The sequence below is a fragment of the Aotus nancymaae genome, unplaced genomic scaffold (assembly GCF_030222135.1).
Source record: "Aotus nancymaae isolate 86718 unplaced genomic scaffold, 86718_ANA_hifiasm-v0.15.2.pri h1tg000030l, whole genome shotgun sequence".
Classification (NCBI taxonomy): Eukaryota; Metazoa; Chordata; class Mammalia; order Primates; family Aotidae; genus Aotus; species Aotus nancymaae.
In genome coordinates this window covers 23951676-23970847 of record NW_026988443.1, presented here as the reverse complement: position 1 = coordinate 23970847, position 19172 = coordinate 23951676, and the positions used below count along the sequence as shown (strand labels likewise).

General features: G+C 40.3%; 1 protein-coding gene across 1 annotated transcript in view; it reads right to left on the bottom strand.

Moving 5' to 3' along the window:
* The window catches only part of SNTB2 (syntrophin beta 2), a 125857-nt gene that overhangs the window by 54093 nt on the left and 52592 nt on the right, over positions 1 to 19172 (bottom strand). Inside the window, exons 2-3 of the mRNA XM_021672549.2 lie at positions 11593 to 11806; positions 1002 to 1212 (exon numbers count right to left, since the gene is read on the bottom strand). Of these exons, the coding sequence (XP_021528224.1) occupies positions 1002 to 1212; positions 11593 to 11806 (425 nt within the window). The remainder of the gene's footprint in view (positions 1 to 1001; positions 1213 to 11592; positions 11807 to 19172) is intronic.

Below are 19172 nucleotides of genomic sequence, written 5' to 3'. Positions count from 1 at the left end.
TTTTTTTTTTTTAGACGGAGTCTTGCTCTGTCGCTAGGCTGGAATGCAGTGGCGCAATCTTGGCTCACTGCAATCTCTGCCTCCTGGGTTCAAGCAATTCTCCTGCCTCAGCCTCCCGAGTAGCTGGGACTACAGGCGCATGCCACCATGCCCAGCTAATTTTTTTGTATTTTTTAGTAGAGATGGGGTTTCACCATGTTGGCCAGTATGGTCTCGATCTCTCGACCTTGTGATCCGCCTGCCTCCGCCTCCCAAAGTGCTGGGATTACACACACGAGCCACTGCACCCGGCCAACTTGGGTTTTCAAGTTCTTCTTTTCCTTTCACTCAACATCTACTCGGGCTTTCTTGTTTCTCTTTTTTTCACTTTTCAGTTATGGAAGACAACTGTACCTCTGTCTAATGGCTTGTAAAATATTTTGTATATTTTATACTTTTCCCAGAGAAGGGGAATTAACCACAGCCTGCTGTCCCTAGAAGCTCTTCCAGTAGACTATAACAAGGGTTGAGAAACTATGACCCTGGGGCCACATCCAGTCAACCACCAGTTTACCTGTTTTTGTAAATAAAGTTTTACTGAAACACAGCCACACCCATTCATTTTCCTATTGCCAATGACTACTGTCTTGCTATAACAGCAGAGTCAAGTAGTTGTGATGCTATCTTGTCCTTTACAGAAAAAGTTAGCAGACCCTGATCTAAAATCATGAAAATTATCCTCTGTCACTAAGGATAGAGATGGTAATAAGAACTTCTTTTTAGTTACTATATGACAATGATTACCATGTCAGCTACTTCTGGTTGAGTTGATAATTAGCAACAAATAGTCAAAAGGTAGAAACAGAAAAAGGGAGATGAAACAAAAGACTGCAAAACAAAAGATCTCCAAGCTAGATATCCAGGACCTAACTGCATGATAAATATTACAAATACACAAAATGAGGAACCATCCTGGCTCTGAACAGGAACCAGATGAGACTCTGCCCTGCCTTGCAGCCTACCTGTTCTGCCAGCCAGGCAATATGCTTGACCTCTTTACTGCCTCCTGCTGCACTGGTTGCCCCAAGCATGGCGTTGAGTTCAGCCAATACCTGTGGGAGGAGAGCCATTATGTTGGTGTGGATAGCTACGAACCAGGAGTGTGCTGTGGCTGTATCTTTGCAGCGTAGGATCAACGTATTCCTGCTATCAGGAGAATGTAGCTCTATCAATCTGTGTGGAAAAAGAAAAAACAAAAAGTGAGCTAGGACACAAGTCACCAAACCTGCCAGGTTTAAACTACATAACTGCAAATCTATATTAATTTTGCATTCTTCAAATAAATTTGTATATTCAAATAAAGATACTTTCTTGGCCAGGCACGGTGGCTCACGCCTGTAATCCCAGCACTTTGGGAGGCTAAGGCAGGCGAATTGCCTGAGGTCAGGAGTTTGAGACCAGCCTGGCTAATGTGGTGAAACCCCATCTCTACTAAAAATATAAAAAAATTAGCTGGGCATGGTGGCGTGCACGTGTAATCCCAGAGATCGCGCCACTGCACTCTAGCCTGGGCAACAGAGCGAGACTCCGTCTCAAAAAAAAAAAATTCAGAAAGACCAACTTGGGCTAGTTACTGAACCTGAGAAAAAATTTTAAAAAGAAAGACCAACTGCTGGATCTGTTGTTTCAGTGTTAATGTAATAAGCTACGATTAGGGATATAGTAGGTTACTTTGCCTTAATTTCTATGTCTAAGAAATGAAAAGCATGCTTGCCGAACCACACAGGCACACTGTAAAGAAGGAACTGATATTCTTTTAAACATTGAGGAAATTCTAGTATAAAGTAGTGACAGGTTAAAAATACCTACTGCCAAATGATACACTGAAATTTACATTATGTGAAATAAATAAACAGAAAATTAGCACCCAGGCAGGGTGGCTCACACCTGTAATCCCAGCACTTTGGGAAGCCGAGTTAGGCGGATCACCTGAAGACAGGAGTTTGAGACCAGTCTGGCCAACATGGCGAAACCCCATCTCAACTAAAAATACAAAAATTAGCTGGGCGTGGGATTACATGCCTGTAATCCCAGCTACTCAGGAGGCTGAGGCAGGAGAATCACTTGAACCCAGAGGTGGAGGTTGCAGTGAGCCAAGATAACACCACTGCACTCCAGCTTGGATGACAGAGCAAGACTCTGTCTAAAAAAAGAAAAAAAAAAAAGATAAAGAAAATAACAGAAGATTATTACTCTTTATGAAAATTTGAAACTGTGCTTGGATAATTTTATATGATTTATCATTCAATAAGTTATGGTAGAAAAATAGTTAAGAGCTCAACACTATACTGTTCTGCATTAGTTAATGCTCACCAAGAACTATCTATATTTCCAAAGTAACCTTTAGAAAATAGCTAAAGTATTTTAAATATACATTAAACAAATTCTTTATAAAGCAATCTACTGAATATTGTTTTGTGTTTTAATCAAAGTTATTGTGAAGATGAATTTTAAAAGTCAAATAAATAAATGACTAACATATATACTCTGCTGTGAGCACATATCTTTTACAATGAAAAAAAAAACCAGCCATTAGGAGGTTTTTCATGGTAGGCTACAAATTGACTAACTGCCAGTGAGTTTTCTTTACATTATTTTCTGAAGACAGTTTTTGCTGCCTTAAAGCATTATCATCAGATTCTATGCCACTTGTCAAAAAGATAAGCAATTTACATGTACACTAGCATTTCTGCTTTGAAGCTCTTTTGTCACAGTTTCTAAACCCTTTATAATTCCAAATACTCAAATAAAAAAACCAAACCAAAACAAACAAAAATTCTAAATACTCTATCATATTTTGTATTGCAAATAATCATTTTCATTTGAATTCTAGTTGGTCTATCCTTTCTTAAATAAACATCTATTGAGCACCTACTATATGCCAAATATTGTGTTATTGGTATTAGCGATAGAGTGATGAAAGAAAAACAGATCATCTAGCTACTTCCAGGCCTACCTACCAGTCTATCCATCTTTTATATGCTGTCAAAATCCTACAGTAACAGCAAAATAGGACAAAAGTTCTAGAAAATATGAGGCATAAAATAAGAGTTGTAAATAGCCAAAATGCTTAAGAAAAGTCCATATTTGAAAACTTGTATTACTCAGAGGAAAATCTTTAGATACCAAAAAGATTTGCTTTACCAAAAGCAAATCTTTTAAGCTATTTGCTTTTGATTTAGATACAGTTCTGATGAGGTCTTCATTTGATTTCCTATCCTATAGCTAAATATAGTGAGAGGTAGCTTCGTTCCAGAATTTAGAGGGCCTTTAATAGCAGGTTAAGTCTGGATATTAATTGGTAACTTTTTTTTTTTTTTTAAAAGAGACAGGGTTTCACCATATTGGTCAGGCTGGTCTCGAACTCTGAACCTCAGGTGATCTGCCCGCCTCAGCCTCCCAAAGTGCTGGGATTACAGATGTGAGCCACCGTGCCCAGCAACTTTTTTTTTTTTTGAGATGGTGTCTCACTCTGTCACCCAGGCTAGAGTGCAGTGGCACAATCTTGGCTCACTGCAACCTCAGCCAGCTGACCAAGTGAGACCCCACCTCAATAAATAAATAAGTAAGTAAGTAACAATAAAATTTTATGGTAGGATGTGAGATGAATTACAATAAAGAGAAAAATGGCCTGGTGAGATTTAATTGAACCCAAGAAGAATGAGAAACTACACAGAAGTCATCAGTAGGGACACAGATTGACAGATTACTGGGCAGGAATTCTTCTATCCTAAGAGCCCATTGCAGCCTCGACCACACAGGACTTGAGTGATCCTCCCACCTCAGCCTCCCAGTTAGCTGGGACTACAAGTATACACCACCACACCTAACTACTTTTTTTTTTTGAGACAGAATCTTGCTCTGTCACTCAGGCTGAAGTGCAGTGGTGTGATCTCAACTTAGTGCAACCTCTGCCTCCTGAGTTCAAGTGATTCTTCTGCCTCAGCCTCCCGAGTAGCTGAGACTACAGGCGCGTACCACCACACCTGGCTAATTTTTATATTTTTAGTAGAGACAGGGTTTCACCATATTGGTCAGGCTGGTCTCAAACTGCTGACCTTGTGATCTGCCCACCTCGGCCTCCCAAAGTGCTGGGATTACAGGTGTGAACCACCGCACCCAGCTCCCAACTACTTTTTTTAAAAAAAATGTTGTGTAGAGATGAGGTTTCACTGTGTTTCCAGGCTGATCTTGAACTCCTGGGCTCAAGTGACCCTCCTGCCTTGGCCTCCTGAAGTGCTAGGATTACAGGCATGAGCCACCGTGCTTAGCTCCTTTGTACATTTGGGATACCAGTCCTTTATTGGATATGTACTTTGTAAAGATTGCTTTCCCAATGTGTGGCTTGTCTTTTCATTCTCTTAAGTGTCTTTTGCAGAGCTTAAGTTTTAAATTTTAAAGATGTTCAGCTTGTCAATTTTTCTTTATGGATTGTGCTTTTGGGGTTGTATGTAAGAAGTCACCATGAAATGTAAAGGGGATTGTTTTGTTTGGTTCCAATGCAAAGGAGAATTTCTTTTTTTTAAGTATAATATTACAAATCCAAAGAGAACAGGAGAGGAGTGACTACAACAAAAGTTTGGAAGCTAGTAAACAGATAGAGGAGTTAAATGACTTAAGAAAAAGTCGACTTAAGAAAAGTGGAGAGTTAACATCCCATCCAATCCATGTTGGAGAATCCCTAGAGACCAGAAAGTAGTGGTACCAGTTACCTCAGGAAGTGACAGTAAAGTATGCAGCTTTACTCTGCATGGTATAAAGAGGCTGGCCGAAACCTTGTCAGCATTCCCCACACCCAGTGGCCAGTGACTGCCCCACCTTCATTCTAGCAAAAGATTCAGAATCACTCTCATTCCACCAAACTGGGTTGTGGGGGTAATGATGTTCTTAGTTCAGATCATATATCAGGCTATTTTCTAGAGGGACTATTTATTTCCATCTAGTTGCTTTGGCACCGTAAGCAGTATAACATCTTTTAAGCATATGCTAGATGTTCAGCCGCAAAACCTTGACCAGAAATTTCCTTTACTCCTCCTACTGACCTACTTAGCACTAAAGATAGGAATCAGTTCATCCTTTTCGAGGCACAGAATGTTCACCTTCTGAAAGTCTTTACACATCATACAATTCCTAGGACAATCTCTCAGACATTTCTCCCTTGACACAGTCTATGTTCTGAAAATCCTGATGTCAGAGATCCTAGTTATTAATAACTAGAAGAATGGAAAATAAATCTGTTATAAAATCAAACTAAGCCTTGTTAAACACAAGTAGATACTAGGACCACTGGGCTGAAAAAAGATGAGAATAGACAGTAAGTTATTTCCCACTGACAGTTCATCCGTTTTTTAATGAAAAGAAAAATCCTGTGATTTTTCTAGAAAAGGGATTGTGAAATGGGAAAATCAAATTAGAAGAAACAGAAAACAAACTCCAAAATAAGACTGATGAGTCTAGGATCCAAACCTAGAAGATCTTTGAAGAAACCATTAAAACTGACAAAGGGAACAAAGTAATTCGTAAAGCCTACTGCTATTTTAAAAGAAAATTCCAACGAAAACTTTGCTAATAAAAATATGGAGGCAGTCTGCCAGTAATCATTTGGCCCCACAAAGGAGAAGAGGAGACAGTTATAATGTGTAAAGTTTTGGCCTCTTGTCAAACCCCTGAGGATTTCCTCAGAAATGCAATTAACATTTTGATCAGATGAATCAAATCAACGTTTAGGTACGCAGGATTCTGTAAGTCCAGCTTACTTTATTTCTCCGGTTTAGCAAAGTCTTTGATATAACTTATGTGTTAAACTTAGGAATAATCATATAATTTTACACATTATAAAGCCAAGATTTACCTTGTACATGGAAAATAGCCAATGTGAAGATGACTGAGGCACTGTGAACCAATGCAAAGAACATGAATTTACATTTCTGAAAAGGAGTGTTTAAGAACACCTTTTTCTTCCTAAAGTTCACACTGCCCACAACACTGATTACTAAGGAAGGGGCTCATGTTCTCTCCCTGGACTTCATCATTATTTATTGTTTGCTTTCCAGAATGAAATGCTTATGATTAACAGATTCGGCCAGGAGCAGTGGCTCACGCCTGTAATCCCACCACTTTGGGAGGTTGAGACGGGCAGATCACGAGGTCAAGAGATTGAGACCATCCTAGCCAACTTGGTGAAACCCTGTCTCCATTAAAACTGCAAAAAATTTAGCTGGGCATGCTGGTGCCTGCCTGTTGTCCCAGATACTCGGGAGGCTGAGGCAGGAGAATCACTTGAACCTGGGGTGGGGGGTGAAGGTTGCAGTGAGCCGAGATCTCGCCACTGCACTCCAGCCTGGCGACAGAGCAAGACTCCATCTCAAATAAATAAACAAATAAATAAAAAAATAAATAAATAATAATTACCAGATGCATCAAGTGAGGTCTTGAAAACTCAAGGTAGAGGAAGTTAAGTAAACTTCCTCTTCCCCTGTACTTAGCTCTTTCTGATCATTAAAACTTTTTCTCAGCTCTATGGAACCAACTCAAAGTAGTAAAGCAGAAAAAAAGGATATTTCCCTCTAATATCAAACACATTTCTGGTTTGGAAAGTGAAGGCTTTAGTTAAGAATGAAGGATAAGCCACAAAAAGATTCCACCACACACCCACCAGAAAGGCAAATATTAAAGAGACTGACAGGCTGGGAGCAGTGGCTCACACCTGTAATCCCAGCACTTTAGGAGGCCGAGGTGGGTGGATCACAAAATCAGGAGATTGAGACCATCCTGGCTAACATGGTGAAACCCCACCTCTATGAAAAATACAAAAAATTAGCCAGCCATGGTGGCACATGCCTGTAGTCCCAGCTACTCAGGAAGCTGAGGCAGAAGAATCGCTTTAACTTGGGAGGCAGAGGTTGCAGTGAGCCGAGATCGCACCACTGAACTCCAGCTTGGTGACAGAACAAAACTTCATCTCAAAAAAAAGACTGACACCATCAATGTTGGTGAGAATGTGGAGCAATGAAAACTCTCATATATTGGTGGAAACATAAAATGGCATAATTACTTTGGAAGAAAGAAGAAAGTCTGATGGTTTCTTTATTTTTTTAGTTTTAGTAGAGACGGGGTTTCACTATGTTGGCCAGGCTGGTCTCAAACTCCTGACCTCAGGTGATCCACCCGCCTCAACATCCCAAAGTGCTAGGATTACAGACAAGAGCCACTGAGCCCAGCCTGGCAGTTTTTTTTTTGAGATGGAGTTTCGCTCTTGTTACCCAGGCTGGAGTGCAATGGCGCGATCTCAGCTCACCGCAACCTCCGCCTCCTGGGTTCGGGCAATTCTCCTGCCTCAGCCTCCTGAGTAGCTGGGATTACAGGTATGTGCCACCATGCCTGGCTAATTTTTTGTTATTTTTCATAGGGACAGGATCTCAAACTCCTGGCCTCAAGTGATCTGCCCACCTTGGTCCCCTAAAGTGCTGGGATTACAGGCATGAGCCACTGCTCCTGGCCCCGGATTATTTTATAGATATTATTTATTCTCAAAGTAGTTCTAAAGTGTAGAGTTGAGCAGACATTATTATATCCATTCTACAGACAGAGAAAACAGGGGGAGAGAGAAATTAAGGAACTTATTTAATATCACAAGAACATTAACAATGCCTATAATAACTTGAGATTCTACAATTATTGTCTTATTTAATCCTCCTATAATCTTATTTTATACAAGGGAAATGCAAGGCTTGTGGAAAACAAAAAGCTTGACCAAAACTATGAAGCCTATCTTCCTAACTTCTATCTTCTCTCATAGCTGAGGTCCAGTTAGCCAATGGTTTTGTACATTTTTTCTGCCAAGACACATAGATGTTCACATTCCCACGAGTATAGCTGAAGTTATGCATATTTTTTGCCAACTCCTTGTAATCTTACTGCTTTTCTTTATGTGTAAAAAGGCAAGCAAATGCAAGTAAAAGTGGTATCATCATAGGAATAACCTTGAATTTCTTCCAATTTATATTTTACAAAAAGCAAATCATTTGCAAATTTTGTTATCCTTTTTCTTTTCTTTGAGATAGAGTTTTGCTCTGTTGCCCAGGCTGGAGTGCAGTGGCACAATCTCAGCTCACTGCAACCTCCGCCTCCAGGGTTCAAGCGATTCTCCTATCTCAGCCTCCTGAGTAGCTGGGATTACAGGTGTGCCCCACCACACCCGGATAATTTTTGTATTTTTAGTAGAGACGGGGTTTCACCACGTTGGCCAGATGGTCTCAAACTCCTGATGTCAAATGATCTGCTGCCTTGGCCTCCCAAAGTGCTGGGATTACAAGTGTGAGCCACTGTGCCCAGCCAAATTTTGATATCTTAAGTAAAATTAGAAACAAGTTATTTTGCAGCATTAAGACTGAGAATCTCAGAACTAGCATGGATCTTCTAAGACCTTTCCTTATATAGTATGCTATGGTCAAGTAGACTGACCATTTACTAAAAAGGAAGGTATAACAGTAGAACTCTTGTAGCCCCAAACTGCCTTCTCCATTTGGTTCTGAAGATCTATTTCACATGTGACCATCATCAAATGTCTTTTTTGTTTGAGACGGAGTTCTGCTCTTGTTGCCTAGGCTGGAGGGCAATGGCGTGACCTTGGCTCACTGCAAACTCTGCCCCCCGGGGTTCAAGTTATTCTCATGCCTCAGCCTTCTGAGTAGCTGAGATTACAGGCATGCTTCACCATGTCTGGCTATTTTTTTTTTGTATTTTTAGTAGAGACGGGGTTTCACCATGTTGGTCAGGCTGGTCTCAAACTCCTGACCTCAGGTGATCCGCCTGCCTTAGCCTCCCAAAGTCCTGGGATTACAGGCGTGAGCCAATGCGCCTGACCTAAATGTCTTTAGCATATAAATATGTCAAAGAGGATTCAGCCCCCAAGTTTTAACAAAGACCAAGGTTATTGGACTTCAATCCTTAGTGGATGATGAAATAGCACAACTTTTAGCAATACAGCCAAGTCACATCATCTTCTTCCTTCCTTATTTCCCCACTCCCACAACTCCAGGTTTCTATAGAAACTTTATAATGTTTTGCCTTTTCTTCAGTACCCAGCTACATGAGCAGCACTATAGGTACCTATTCTCAGAAATGATTTATGGCTGGGCGTGGTGGCTCACGCCTGTAATCCCAACACTTAAGAGTGGATTGCTTGAACCCAGGAGTTTGAGACCACTCTTGGCAATGTGGCAAAACCCCGTCTCTACAAAAAATACAAAAATTAGCTGGGCACAGTGGCATGTACCTTTGTTCCAGGTACTTGGAAGACTGAGGCAGGAGAATTAGTTGAGCCCGGGAGGCAGAGGTTGCAGTGAGCTCAGACCATGCCACTGTACTCTACTAGCCTGGGAGACAGAAGTAAAACCCTGTCTCAAACAAACAAACAAAAAGAAATGATTTATAATAAAATCGACTCTGTAGTTTTCTCAGCCTGACAGCTAGTTGACAAATGTAGTTGCAATTTGCTCTTTATCACACTGTTTCTCTATTGTATCTAATTCTCTATGTCCCTAACTTAAAAGAAAAAAAAATCCCACGATTAACAGACCAAGGACTCTATATAAATCTATCTCTCTTTTCCCCCTTTTTTTTTTGCGGAGATAGTCTTGTTATGCTGCCCAGGCTAGTCTTAAACTTCTGGCCTCCATCAATCCTCTTGCCTCAGACTTCCAAAGTGTTGGGATGATAGGTGTGAGCCACCACCATGTCTGGCTCAAATGTGTCTCATTTGTTTATTTATTTATTTTCTTTTTATTTATTATTATTATTTTTTGTGTGTGATGTAGTCTCGCTCTGTTGCCCAGGCTGAAGCGCAGTAGCACCATCTTGGGTCACAGCAACCTCTGCCTCCCAGGTTCAAGTGATTCTCCTGCCTCAGCCTCCCAAGTAGCTAGGATTACAGGTGCCTGCTACCACACCTGGGTAATTTTTGTATTTTTAGTGGAGACAGGGTTTCACCATGTTAGACAGGCTGGCCTCACACTCTTGACCTCAAGTGATTCACCCGTCTTAGCCTCCTAAAGTGCTAGGATTACAGGCCCGAGCCCCTCACCCAGCGCAAATTAAATTCTTACTTCATGAAAAGAATATAAAATTTCTTTAAAGATCAAGCTATGATGCACTTAGATGATTCAACATACACACAACCTTTCAGAAATAAATCTATATGTAGCCCAAATAAATCTCTACAATGTCTTGAACTTTTAAAAGAAAGCCAACAATACAAATATATCACAATATAATTTTGAAAATGTGTTTACATAATAGTCAGTTAAGACTTTTCTTATTTTAGGCTGGGCATGGAGGCTCACGCTTGTAATCCCAGCACTTTGGGAGGCTGAGGCAGGTGGATCACCTGAGGTCAAGAGTTCAAGACCAGTCTGACCAACATGCAGAAACCCCGTCTCTACTAAAAATACAAAAATACAAAAAAAAAAAAAAAAAATTAGCCAAGCATGGTGGCATATGCCTGTAATTCCAGCTACTCAGGAGGCTGAGTCAGAAGAATCGCTTGAACCTGGGAGGCGGAGGTTGTGGTGAGCAGAGATCGCGCCACTGCACTCCAGCCTGGGCACAAGCAAGAGCAAAACTCTATCTCAAAAAAAAAAAAAAAAATTAAGCTAAGTATTTCTATTTCCATACTATTTCTATTTCTATACTTAGTATTTCCATACTAACCTAAGTATTTCTATTTCTACACTATTTCTATTTCTATATTTAGTATTTCCATACTAACCTAAGTATTTCTATTTCCATTTAACTCAATCGACTTTTATTAGCTACCTACCAAGTGTCAGGAATTAGACTAGCCAGTAAAGATACAAGGGGAAATGAGGCATGGATCCTATCCCTCAAAGAATGCTCAGCCTTGTAGGAGAGATAGCTATCTCTACCCTAACATTCAGTCTACCAGTGCCACTTCACTGAGTTAATGAAGACAAAGTAATTCGTTACAGAACGCATATGATTAGAGAACTAGGGGGAACATCAGAAATTATCCATTCTAATTTTCTCATTTTGCAAATGAGGAAACTGAGGTCAAGGGACGCTAACTTGCCAGAGTCACACTGCTGGTTGATTCAGCCAGAACAATAATGCAGATCTCTAACTCTATACTACCTACAGTATAAGGAATTTCCATCTAAGGAGATATTTTTAAATTACTCTTTAGCAGTACTTTGTTTCAATTACAAAGTAATTCATATTCATAGTGAAAAAATAACATTATAGAAATATATAAAAGAAAGAGAAGATGCCACCTCTTTCTTTCTCCCCTTTAATCTTATTTCATGCCTTAGGGATAACCCACTAAGTTTCTTGTGTGTCTGCCCAAAATTTTTTCTACACATATACATGTACATATATGTGGAATAATTTAAAATATGGAACCCCAAAAATGCATCTCTAACCTCAGACTGATGTTTTCCTCTGTATAATTTAGTTAACAGAGTCATATAATATTGAACATGTCCTTAAGCTTGTAAAGCTGTAGGTATGATGTTCTTGTTAGGTACAGCTCACCTGTTTTCCAGATCCGGCATGCTTAGGTTTCTAGCAGCAAAACACATTTTGAGAGGGATGATCTTTCTGTCCTTGGTACTGTTCTGGTGTTTTGGTGAACCAGAGTCCTCACTGCCACTAAAGTTTGGTGACTGGGGAGCTGCACCTTCCCACGGCAGATCTGATACTAATGATGGCTTCTTGATGTATGGCGTTACTTCTCGGATGAACTTGACTATGAACAACAAAATCAAAGAAGGAGGTTAGTAATTTTGCTTCCTATAATAAATGATAAGTAATGTATTCACATACATGCTATATCTATAACAAAGTAGAGGAAATGGCTGGGTGTGGGTGGCATGGATGGCTCATGCCTGTAATGCCAGCACTTTGGGAGGTACTGGTGGGTGAATCACTTGAGGTCAGGAGTTCAAGATCAGCCTTGTCAACATGGTAAATCCCTGTCTCTACCAAAAACACAAAAAATTAGCTGGGCATGGTGGCACGCACCTGTAGTCCCAGATACTCAGGAGGCTGAGGCAAGAGAATCACTTGAACTCAGGAGGCAGAGGTTGCAGTGAGCTGAGATCGTGCCACTGCACTCCAGCCTGGGAGACAGAGCGAGACTCTGCCTCAATAACAAACAAACAAACAAACAAACACAAAGTTGGGGGGGCGGAAAGTAAGTTAAAGAGCCATGAATCCCCTGGAGATAGATTCAGTACCTTCCTTTTTTTTTCTTTTTTGCTTTTTTTGTATAACCCATGATACAAAGAAAGATTCAGTACCTTCTAAGATAGAGCCATCTAGGCTCTAGATGACTCAACCTTTAGAAATTTCTTGATACTTCTACCCATCGGTTCTCTGTCTTCTGAAGCCATACAGAACAAACTTAATCTCTCTCCTACATGAGAACTCTATAATTATCTGAAGATAGATTTTTCTCTTCTCTCTCCTCCCCATACTAAGCTAAGTATTTCTATTTCCATTCAACTCAAGGCAACTTTTATTAGCTATCTACCAAGTGTCGGGAAATAGGCTAGCCAGTAAAGATACAAGGGCAGATGAGGTATGGATACCATCCCTCAAGGAATGCCCAGCTTTGTAGGGGAGACAGCTACGTAAACAGGTCATTACAGTTCTTAAAATCAAGCGCAAAAATAAAGTATATTCAAGATAAGGTATGATCTGATAAGCACAAAGCCAACTCAACTGATCCCCTTTGCTTGTTTAAAATACTCTTTTCCATTAATTTAGCCCCAAATGAAAATCAAGGTTTCAGCAGATAAAAAGCTTTTTTAAGTTCAGTTTTAAAACTCATAAAATACTTCCTTTACTTCAGTCATGACTACAATTACTGTCACTTGAGGCATGGTGTTCTTGTTTCAAAAACTAGACAAACTGGCTGGGCACAGTGGTGCACACAGTTTCTCCTGTGAATAGGTAATACATGCACATAAAACAAAACTCAAGCGTTAAAATTTTATAATAAAAATCCCAATTTCTAGCTACTCTGTCTCTATTCCTGGAGGTAACCATTCAAAGAGATATCTGATATGCTAAGCATGTATAAAAATAAACACATATACGTGCATGTCTATCTGATCATGCATATGGTAGTATATTATGCTTATCATGCTGCACCTTGGTTTTTTTTATTTAATAAGGTTGATGATAGTCTTTTATAGCCTAATAGTTGATAGCTCATTCTACAGCATGGTGAGATTCCTTTGGAATAAAGAAGACCTGGTTCAAATCCTAACTGTGCTCACTACTCAAAGCTATGTGACTGTACTTAACTGCTCTGAGGTCCTCATCTATAAAATGGAAGTAACACTAAGCAAATAAAAATTTCAGGCACATACTAAACATTCAATGAATACAGTAGGTATCTTTCTTTTTTCTTCCCTAAATTAGAAAGTTAGAGAAGAGCTGAAAAATTTTAATGGTGGTCGGGCATGGTGACTTATGTCTGTAATCTCAGCACTTTGGGAGGCCGAGACGAGCGGATCACGAGGTCAAGAGATGGAGATCATCCTGGCCCACATGGTGAAACCCCGTCTCTACTAAAAATACAAAAATTAGCTGGGCTTGGTGGTGCACACCTGTAGTCCCAGGTACTTAGGAGCCTGAGGTAGGAGAATTGCTTGAACCCAGGAGGCGGGGTTGCATTGAGTTGAGATCACACCACTGCACTCCACCCTGGCAACAGAGCGAGACTCCGTCTCAAAAAAAAAAATTTTTAATGGTAATCAGTAGAAGAGTTAAAGTTATTTTCTTATATATTATTTTAAAAGAGCTGCTGAAATTAAACATAATAATAGAAAATGTAACAATTCCAATGCTAGCATTTAGATGTAGTATATCTCTGTGCTTTTTGTGCATAGTTAAAATACATGTGCTTCTGGGCAGAGAGAGTAAAAGCCAGCTGCCTTGGATCACCAAGGAGGTTTTTTCACCCTAGAAAAATCGCAGGAGTGCAGTCAGTATACCTCTTGAGCAACTGACTCAGGCCTTTCAATACATACTTCAGCTTCGTAATTTGAAGAACTTTGGCAGAAATTCCTAAGGTTTCCAGATACTGCAAATGGCAGAGGCATACTTTTTGAACATTTAAGGCAGTACACTATTGGGCTACCAACTGGAGGAAATTAAAGACATTCTAAATGACTACTCTTGAATATTATAGTGGTTAGAAAAGAACCCTTAATGATCTACTCAGAAGTTCATTCAATCACACAGTAGCATCACTGAACTGATTACTACATACATCCTAAAACAAAAACAGACATACATATACAATTTATGTATTACCTTGTTAAAAGAGTAATGAGTATTATCTGAGTTGACAGCAATGTAGTCCATACCCCCATCTAATTAGCCATCCATAATAGCTAAAGAGCTGTGGATAGACATCTGTTTCTAATCTACCTGAGGTTTGGGAATGGTAAAAAGTTAACAGTCTTCTGTTTCAGTACTGTGTTAAGGCCTTAACCTGGACATTTAGCTGGATAAGCAGTCTTTACACCCCCACATGGCGCTTTCAGTTCAACTCAGAACCCACAATGTATTTCAGAATTATTTCGTTTTTCCTAATAGTTGAAGATAATCCTCAAAATATTTAATCAAACAGATGTTTACAAACTGTTTTGAGTGTTTAGATGCTGAAGCTAATTTTCTTTCTGCCATTCATGTATTCCTTTTACTAAATGTGAAGCAGGGTTTCCTCCCACCCCAAAAGCATTACTGTGATCCCTTCACTTCTTTAGAGTGACAAAACACATACATGCACTGTACACATGTACCTGTAAAGATGTCTGAAAGGATCTTAATCAAAATATCAGTAGTGCTTATATATAGGTGTAGGATTGCATTTTTTTCTTTATGTCATTCTATATATTTAAATTTTTTGTAAGTCCATAGTATTTAATTTAACAAGTTATTTAAGAAATGAAGAAAATTTATTCTGAAACCTTGTTCAAACTCTATCTTAATTTTATTTTTGAGACAGGGTCTCACTCTGTCCTCCAAGTTAGAGTGCAGTGGCACAATCATAGCTCACTGTAACCACAAATTCTTGGGCTTGAGTGATCCTGCCTCAGCCTCCTGAGTAGCTGCAACTACAGACACACACCACCACATCTAGCTAATTTTTAAATTTTTTGTAGAGTCAAGGTTTCACTATGTTGCCCAAGCTGGTCTCAAACTCCTGGCCTTAAGCAAGCCTCCCACCTTAGCCTCCCAAAGCATTAGGATTACAAGCATGAGCCACCACACCCAGCCTCTTGCTCAAACTTTAAACATGAAAGATATGTAAAATGAAATCTCATTGTGCTTTCAAAAACTATAATGCACTGGATGGGATCCAAAATCTAACTGATTCTTACTGAATTCTAAGCTCTAATGCATAAGGTTACAAAGAGTTCCAGTTTGGGGCATGAGGCAGCATCTGGTTTTAAACTGAATGATATTAAGTGGCTTTTTTTTTTTTTGACAAGGTCTGGCTCTATCACCCAGGCTGAAGTGAAGTGGTGTGATCTCAGTTCACAGCAACCTCCGCTTCCTGGGCTCAAACCATCTTCCCACCACAGCCTACTGAGTGGCTAAGACTACAGGCGCACACCACCATACCCAGCTAATTTTTGTATTTTTAGTAGAGAAGGATTTTCGCCATATTGCTCAGGGGGGTCTCTAATTGGTGAGCTCAAACGATCCAACCCCCTTGGCCTCTCAAAGTGCTGGGATTACAGGTGTGAGCCACTGCACCTGGCCTGTTGAGTGGCTTTTTTTCTTTTCTTTTCTTTTTTTTTTTTAAGCAGAGACGGGGTTTCACCATGTTGGCCAGGCTGGTCTCCAACCCCCAACCTCGAGTGATCTCCCCACCCGGGTCTCCCAAAGTGCTGGGATGACAAGCAGGAGCCACTGCGCCCAGCCTGGCTTTTTAAAGCTTATCTAGATCGCTGCCAGGTGCAGTGGCTCATGCCTGTCATCCCAGTACTTTGGGAGGCCAAGGCAGGTGGATCACTTGAGGTCAGGGGTTGGAGACCAGCCTGGCCAAGATGGCGAAACCCCATCGCTACTAAAAATACAAAAATTAACCAAGAGGGGTGGCAGGCACCTGTAATCCCAGCTACCTGGGAGGTGGAGGCAGGAGAACTGCTTGAACCCAGGAGGCAGAGGTTGCAGTGAGCCAAGATCACACCATTGTACTCCAGGCTGGACAACAAGAGCAAAACTCTGTCTCAAAAAAAAAAAAAAAAAAAACCTTATCTAAAAAGATACTTTATTTCATAGGGCAGACACAGCCTATGGCTGCAAACACACATTTCTGGATTAACAGATCAACTTCTTTTATAAACATCTTCACTCATTATGTTCTTCTTTATCTCTAACTCTTACCTTTTTCATGTTCCAACTGGTGATCTTTACTATGAGTTTAAGTGAAACTAAGTTGGTAACACAACATTATTTCCCCTGCTTCTGCAAGCAAGTTTGTTCCTGGATTATTCTCAGGGTGGAAGATCTGGCTGTGTATTTTGCATAGGAATGAATTATGTTGACATCACTATTAAAGTGTTCTCTTAGACAGATTCTCTTCAACCTCATCCCAAGCTCTTCCCTTAAGTCAGGAACCTGATAGATGACCACAAAAACATGAGGAAGGAATTGCTTTACTTTAAGTAAAAAGCCTTTTACATTCTCAACTTACAGGTGTCTTTCAGCGTAAGTCTCCTGGCCATTTGGGATTTGAGTAGACTGCAATCTAGAGTTTGGCGACATGAACCTTCAATGAGTTCAGAGTGACTCTGATTTCACTATCCCTCTTCATTTTAAAATAACATAGCATATTCACTAATTTATTGAGCTCCTACTATATACCAAGAACTGTTTTAGGCACATAGATTAGCCAATGAATAAAATATGTAAAAAATAATTATGTAATTAATAATTTAATGAAATTCTAGAGAAATGAAAACTTACATTTACATAAAAACCTGTATACTAATGTTCTTAGCAGCTCTATTCTTAAGTGCCACAACTAGAAACAACCCAAATTTCCTTTAATGGTCAATAGATAAACTACGATACAGCTATAGAATAGAACACTACTCAGAAATAAAAAGGAATGAACTATTGATAACTCAGTAACCTGGATCAATCTGAAAGGCAATTATGCCAGTCTCAAAAGTTATATGATCCCATTACTGAAAAGAAAAAACTATATGATGAAAAATTCAGTGGTATCTGGCCAGGTGCCATGGCTTATGCCTGTAATCCCAGCGGTTTGAGAGGCTAAGGCGGGCGGATCACTTGAGGTCATGAGTTTGAGACCAGCCTGGCCAACATGGTGAAACTCCATCTCTACTAAAAATACAAAATTAGCTGGGCGTGGTGGTGCATGCCTATAATCCCAGCTACTGGGGAGGTTGAGGCAGGAGAATTGCTTGAACCCGGGAAGCAGAAGTTGCAGTGAGCCAAGACTGCGCCACTGCACTCCAGCCTGGGCAACAGAGCAAGACCCTGTCTTGACCAAAAAAAAAAAAATCAGTGGTTTCTAAGGGTTAGGGGTGAGAAAGGATATAATTATAAAGGGACAGCACAACAGAGTTTTCTAAAACCATGGAACGATCCTGTATCCTGATTGTGGTTACAGTTACAAGAATTTATGCATGTGTTAAGATTCATAGAACTGTATATCTTAAGGGAAAAAGGTCAGTTTTACAGTATGATAATTACAAAATAAAATAAGTAAATTATAAATTATATTAGATGTTAAGTGTAATGGGAAAAGGAAACACAGCAAGGGGAGGGATTGAAAATGCTGCCAGGGGTATCAGTTTGAATTTTAAATATGGTAGTTAGGGTAAGCCATTAAGAACATATTAAACAAAGACTTTAGGAGATGGGGGAGTTGGCCATGCAAATATCAAGAAGCATTTCAGCCAGGTAGACAGTGTGAAAGCAGTAAGGAAGACCAGAGTCACTGGAGCTGGGTAAGTGAGGGAGACAGAGTAGACAATGGAATCACAAAAATAATGGGGCTGAGAGGCAGACTATGTAGGGCCTTTTAGGTCACGGCAAGGACTTTGGCTTTTATTCTGAAATGGGAAGCTATTGGGAGATTTTCAGAAGCAAGTGACCACTATGTTGAAAACAGAATGAAAGAAGGCCAAGGCAGAAGCGACAAAACCAGCTGGCAGGTTATCAGAGATGAGAGATGATGGGAGTTGGACCAGGAAGGAGCGGAGGTGGTGAGAAGTGGTCAGATTCTACATCAGATTACATAGGGGGGTGACAAAAAGAGGAGTCAAGGATGATTTCAAGATTTTTGTCCTGAACAACTAGGACAGAGTTGCCCCTGACAGGTTTAGAAGAAAGAGCAGGAACCTGAGGCATACATTAGACAATCAAGTCTAGCAGGCAGCTAGATGTGTAAGTTTGCAGTTCAGGAAATGGGTCTAGGCTAGAAACATAAATTTGGGAGCTATTAGCATATGGTTGCTATTTAATGCAACGAAACTGGATAAGATCACTGTATCAGTCAGGATACCAGCAGGAAATGATAGGAAGGGATTTAATAAAGGGACAACTTATGAAGATGTGTGCAGAGTGCAGGGAAACCACATGGGAAAATAGAGTGTAGTATCCCAGGGCTATTAACAGAGTGGCTGTTTCCACACTTAAGCCTGAAGGAACTAGCAAAGAAAGTGAATACCAAACTCAGAAGAAAAGAGCCCTATAGAGACTGACGTGAGAGGAGCAGTGACTTTCAGTCAATTCAGCCAGATTTCAGTGACTTGCAGATTGGGTGCCAAGGGGATAAATGCTCCAACCTCACCCTCCTCCTTTTTTCCCTCCAATGTCCTACTGGGGCTCTACATTGGCCAAACCCAACAAAAACTAAAGGCCAAGGAATTTTGCTGGTGTTGTCCATGCAGGTCAGCATCCTGGGACAGATGGCATGTACAGAAAGAGCAGACCTAGAAGGGCACATGGAAGACTTCCAGTACAAGCAAGTGAGTATGGATAAGGAAGCAGACACTCCACTATCAAAGGGCTGAGAAGAAAAGAAGGAGGGAAGCAGGAGGTCCACGAAACAC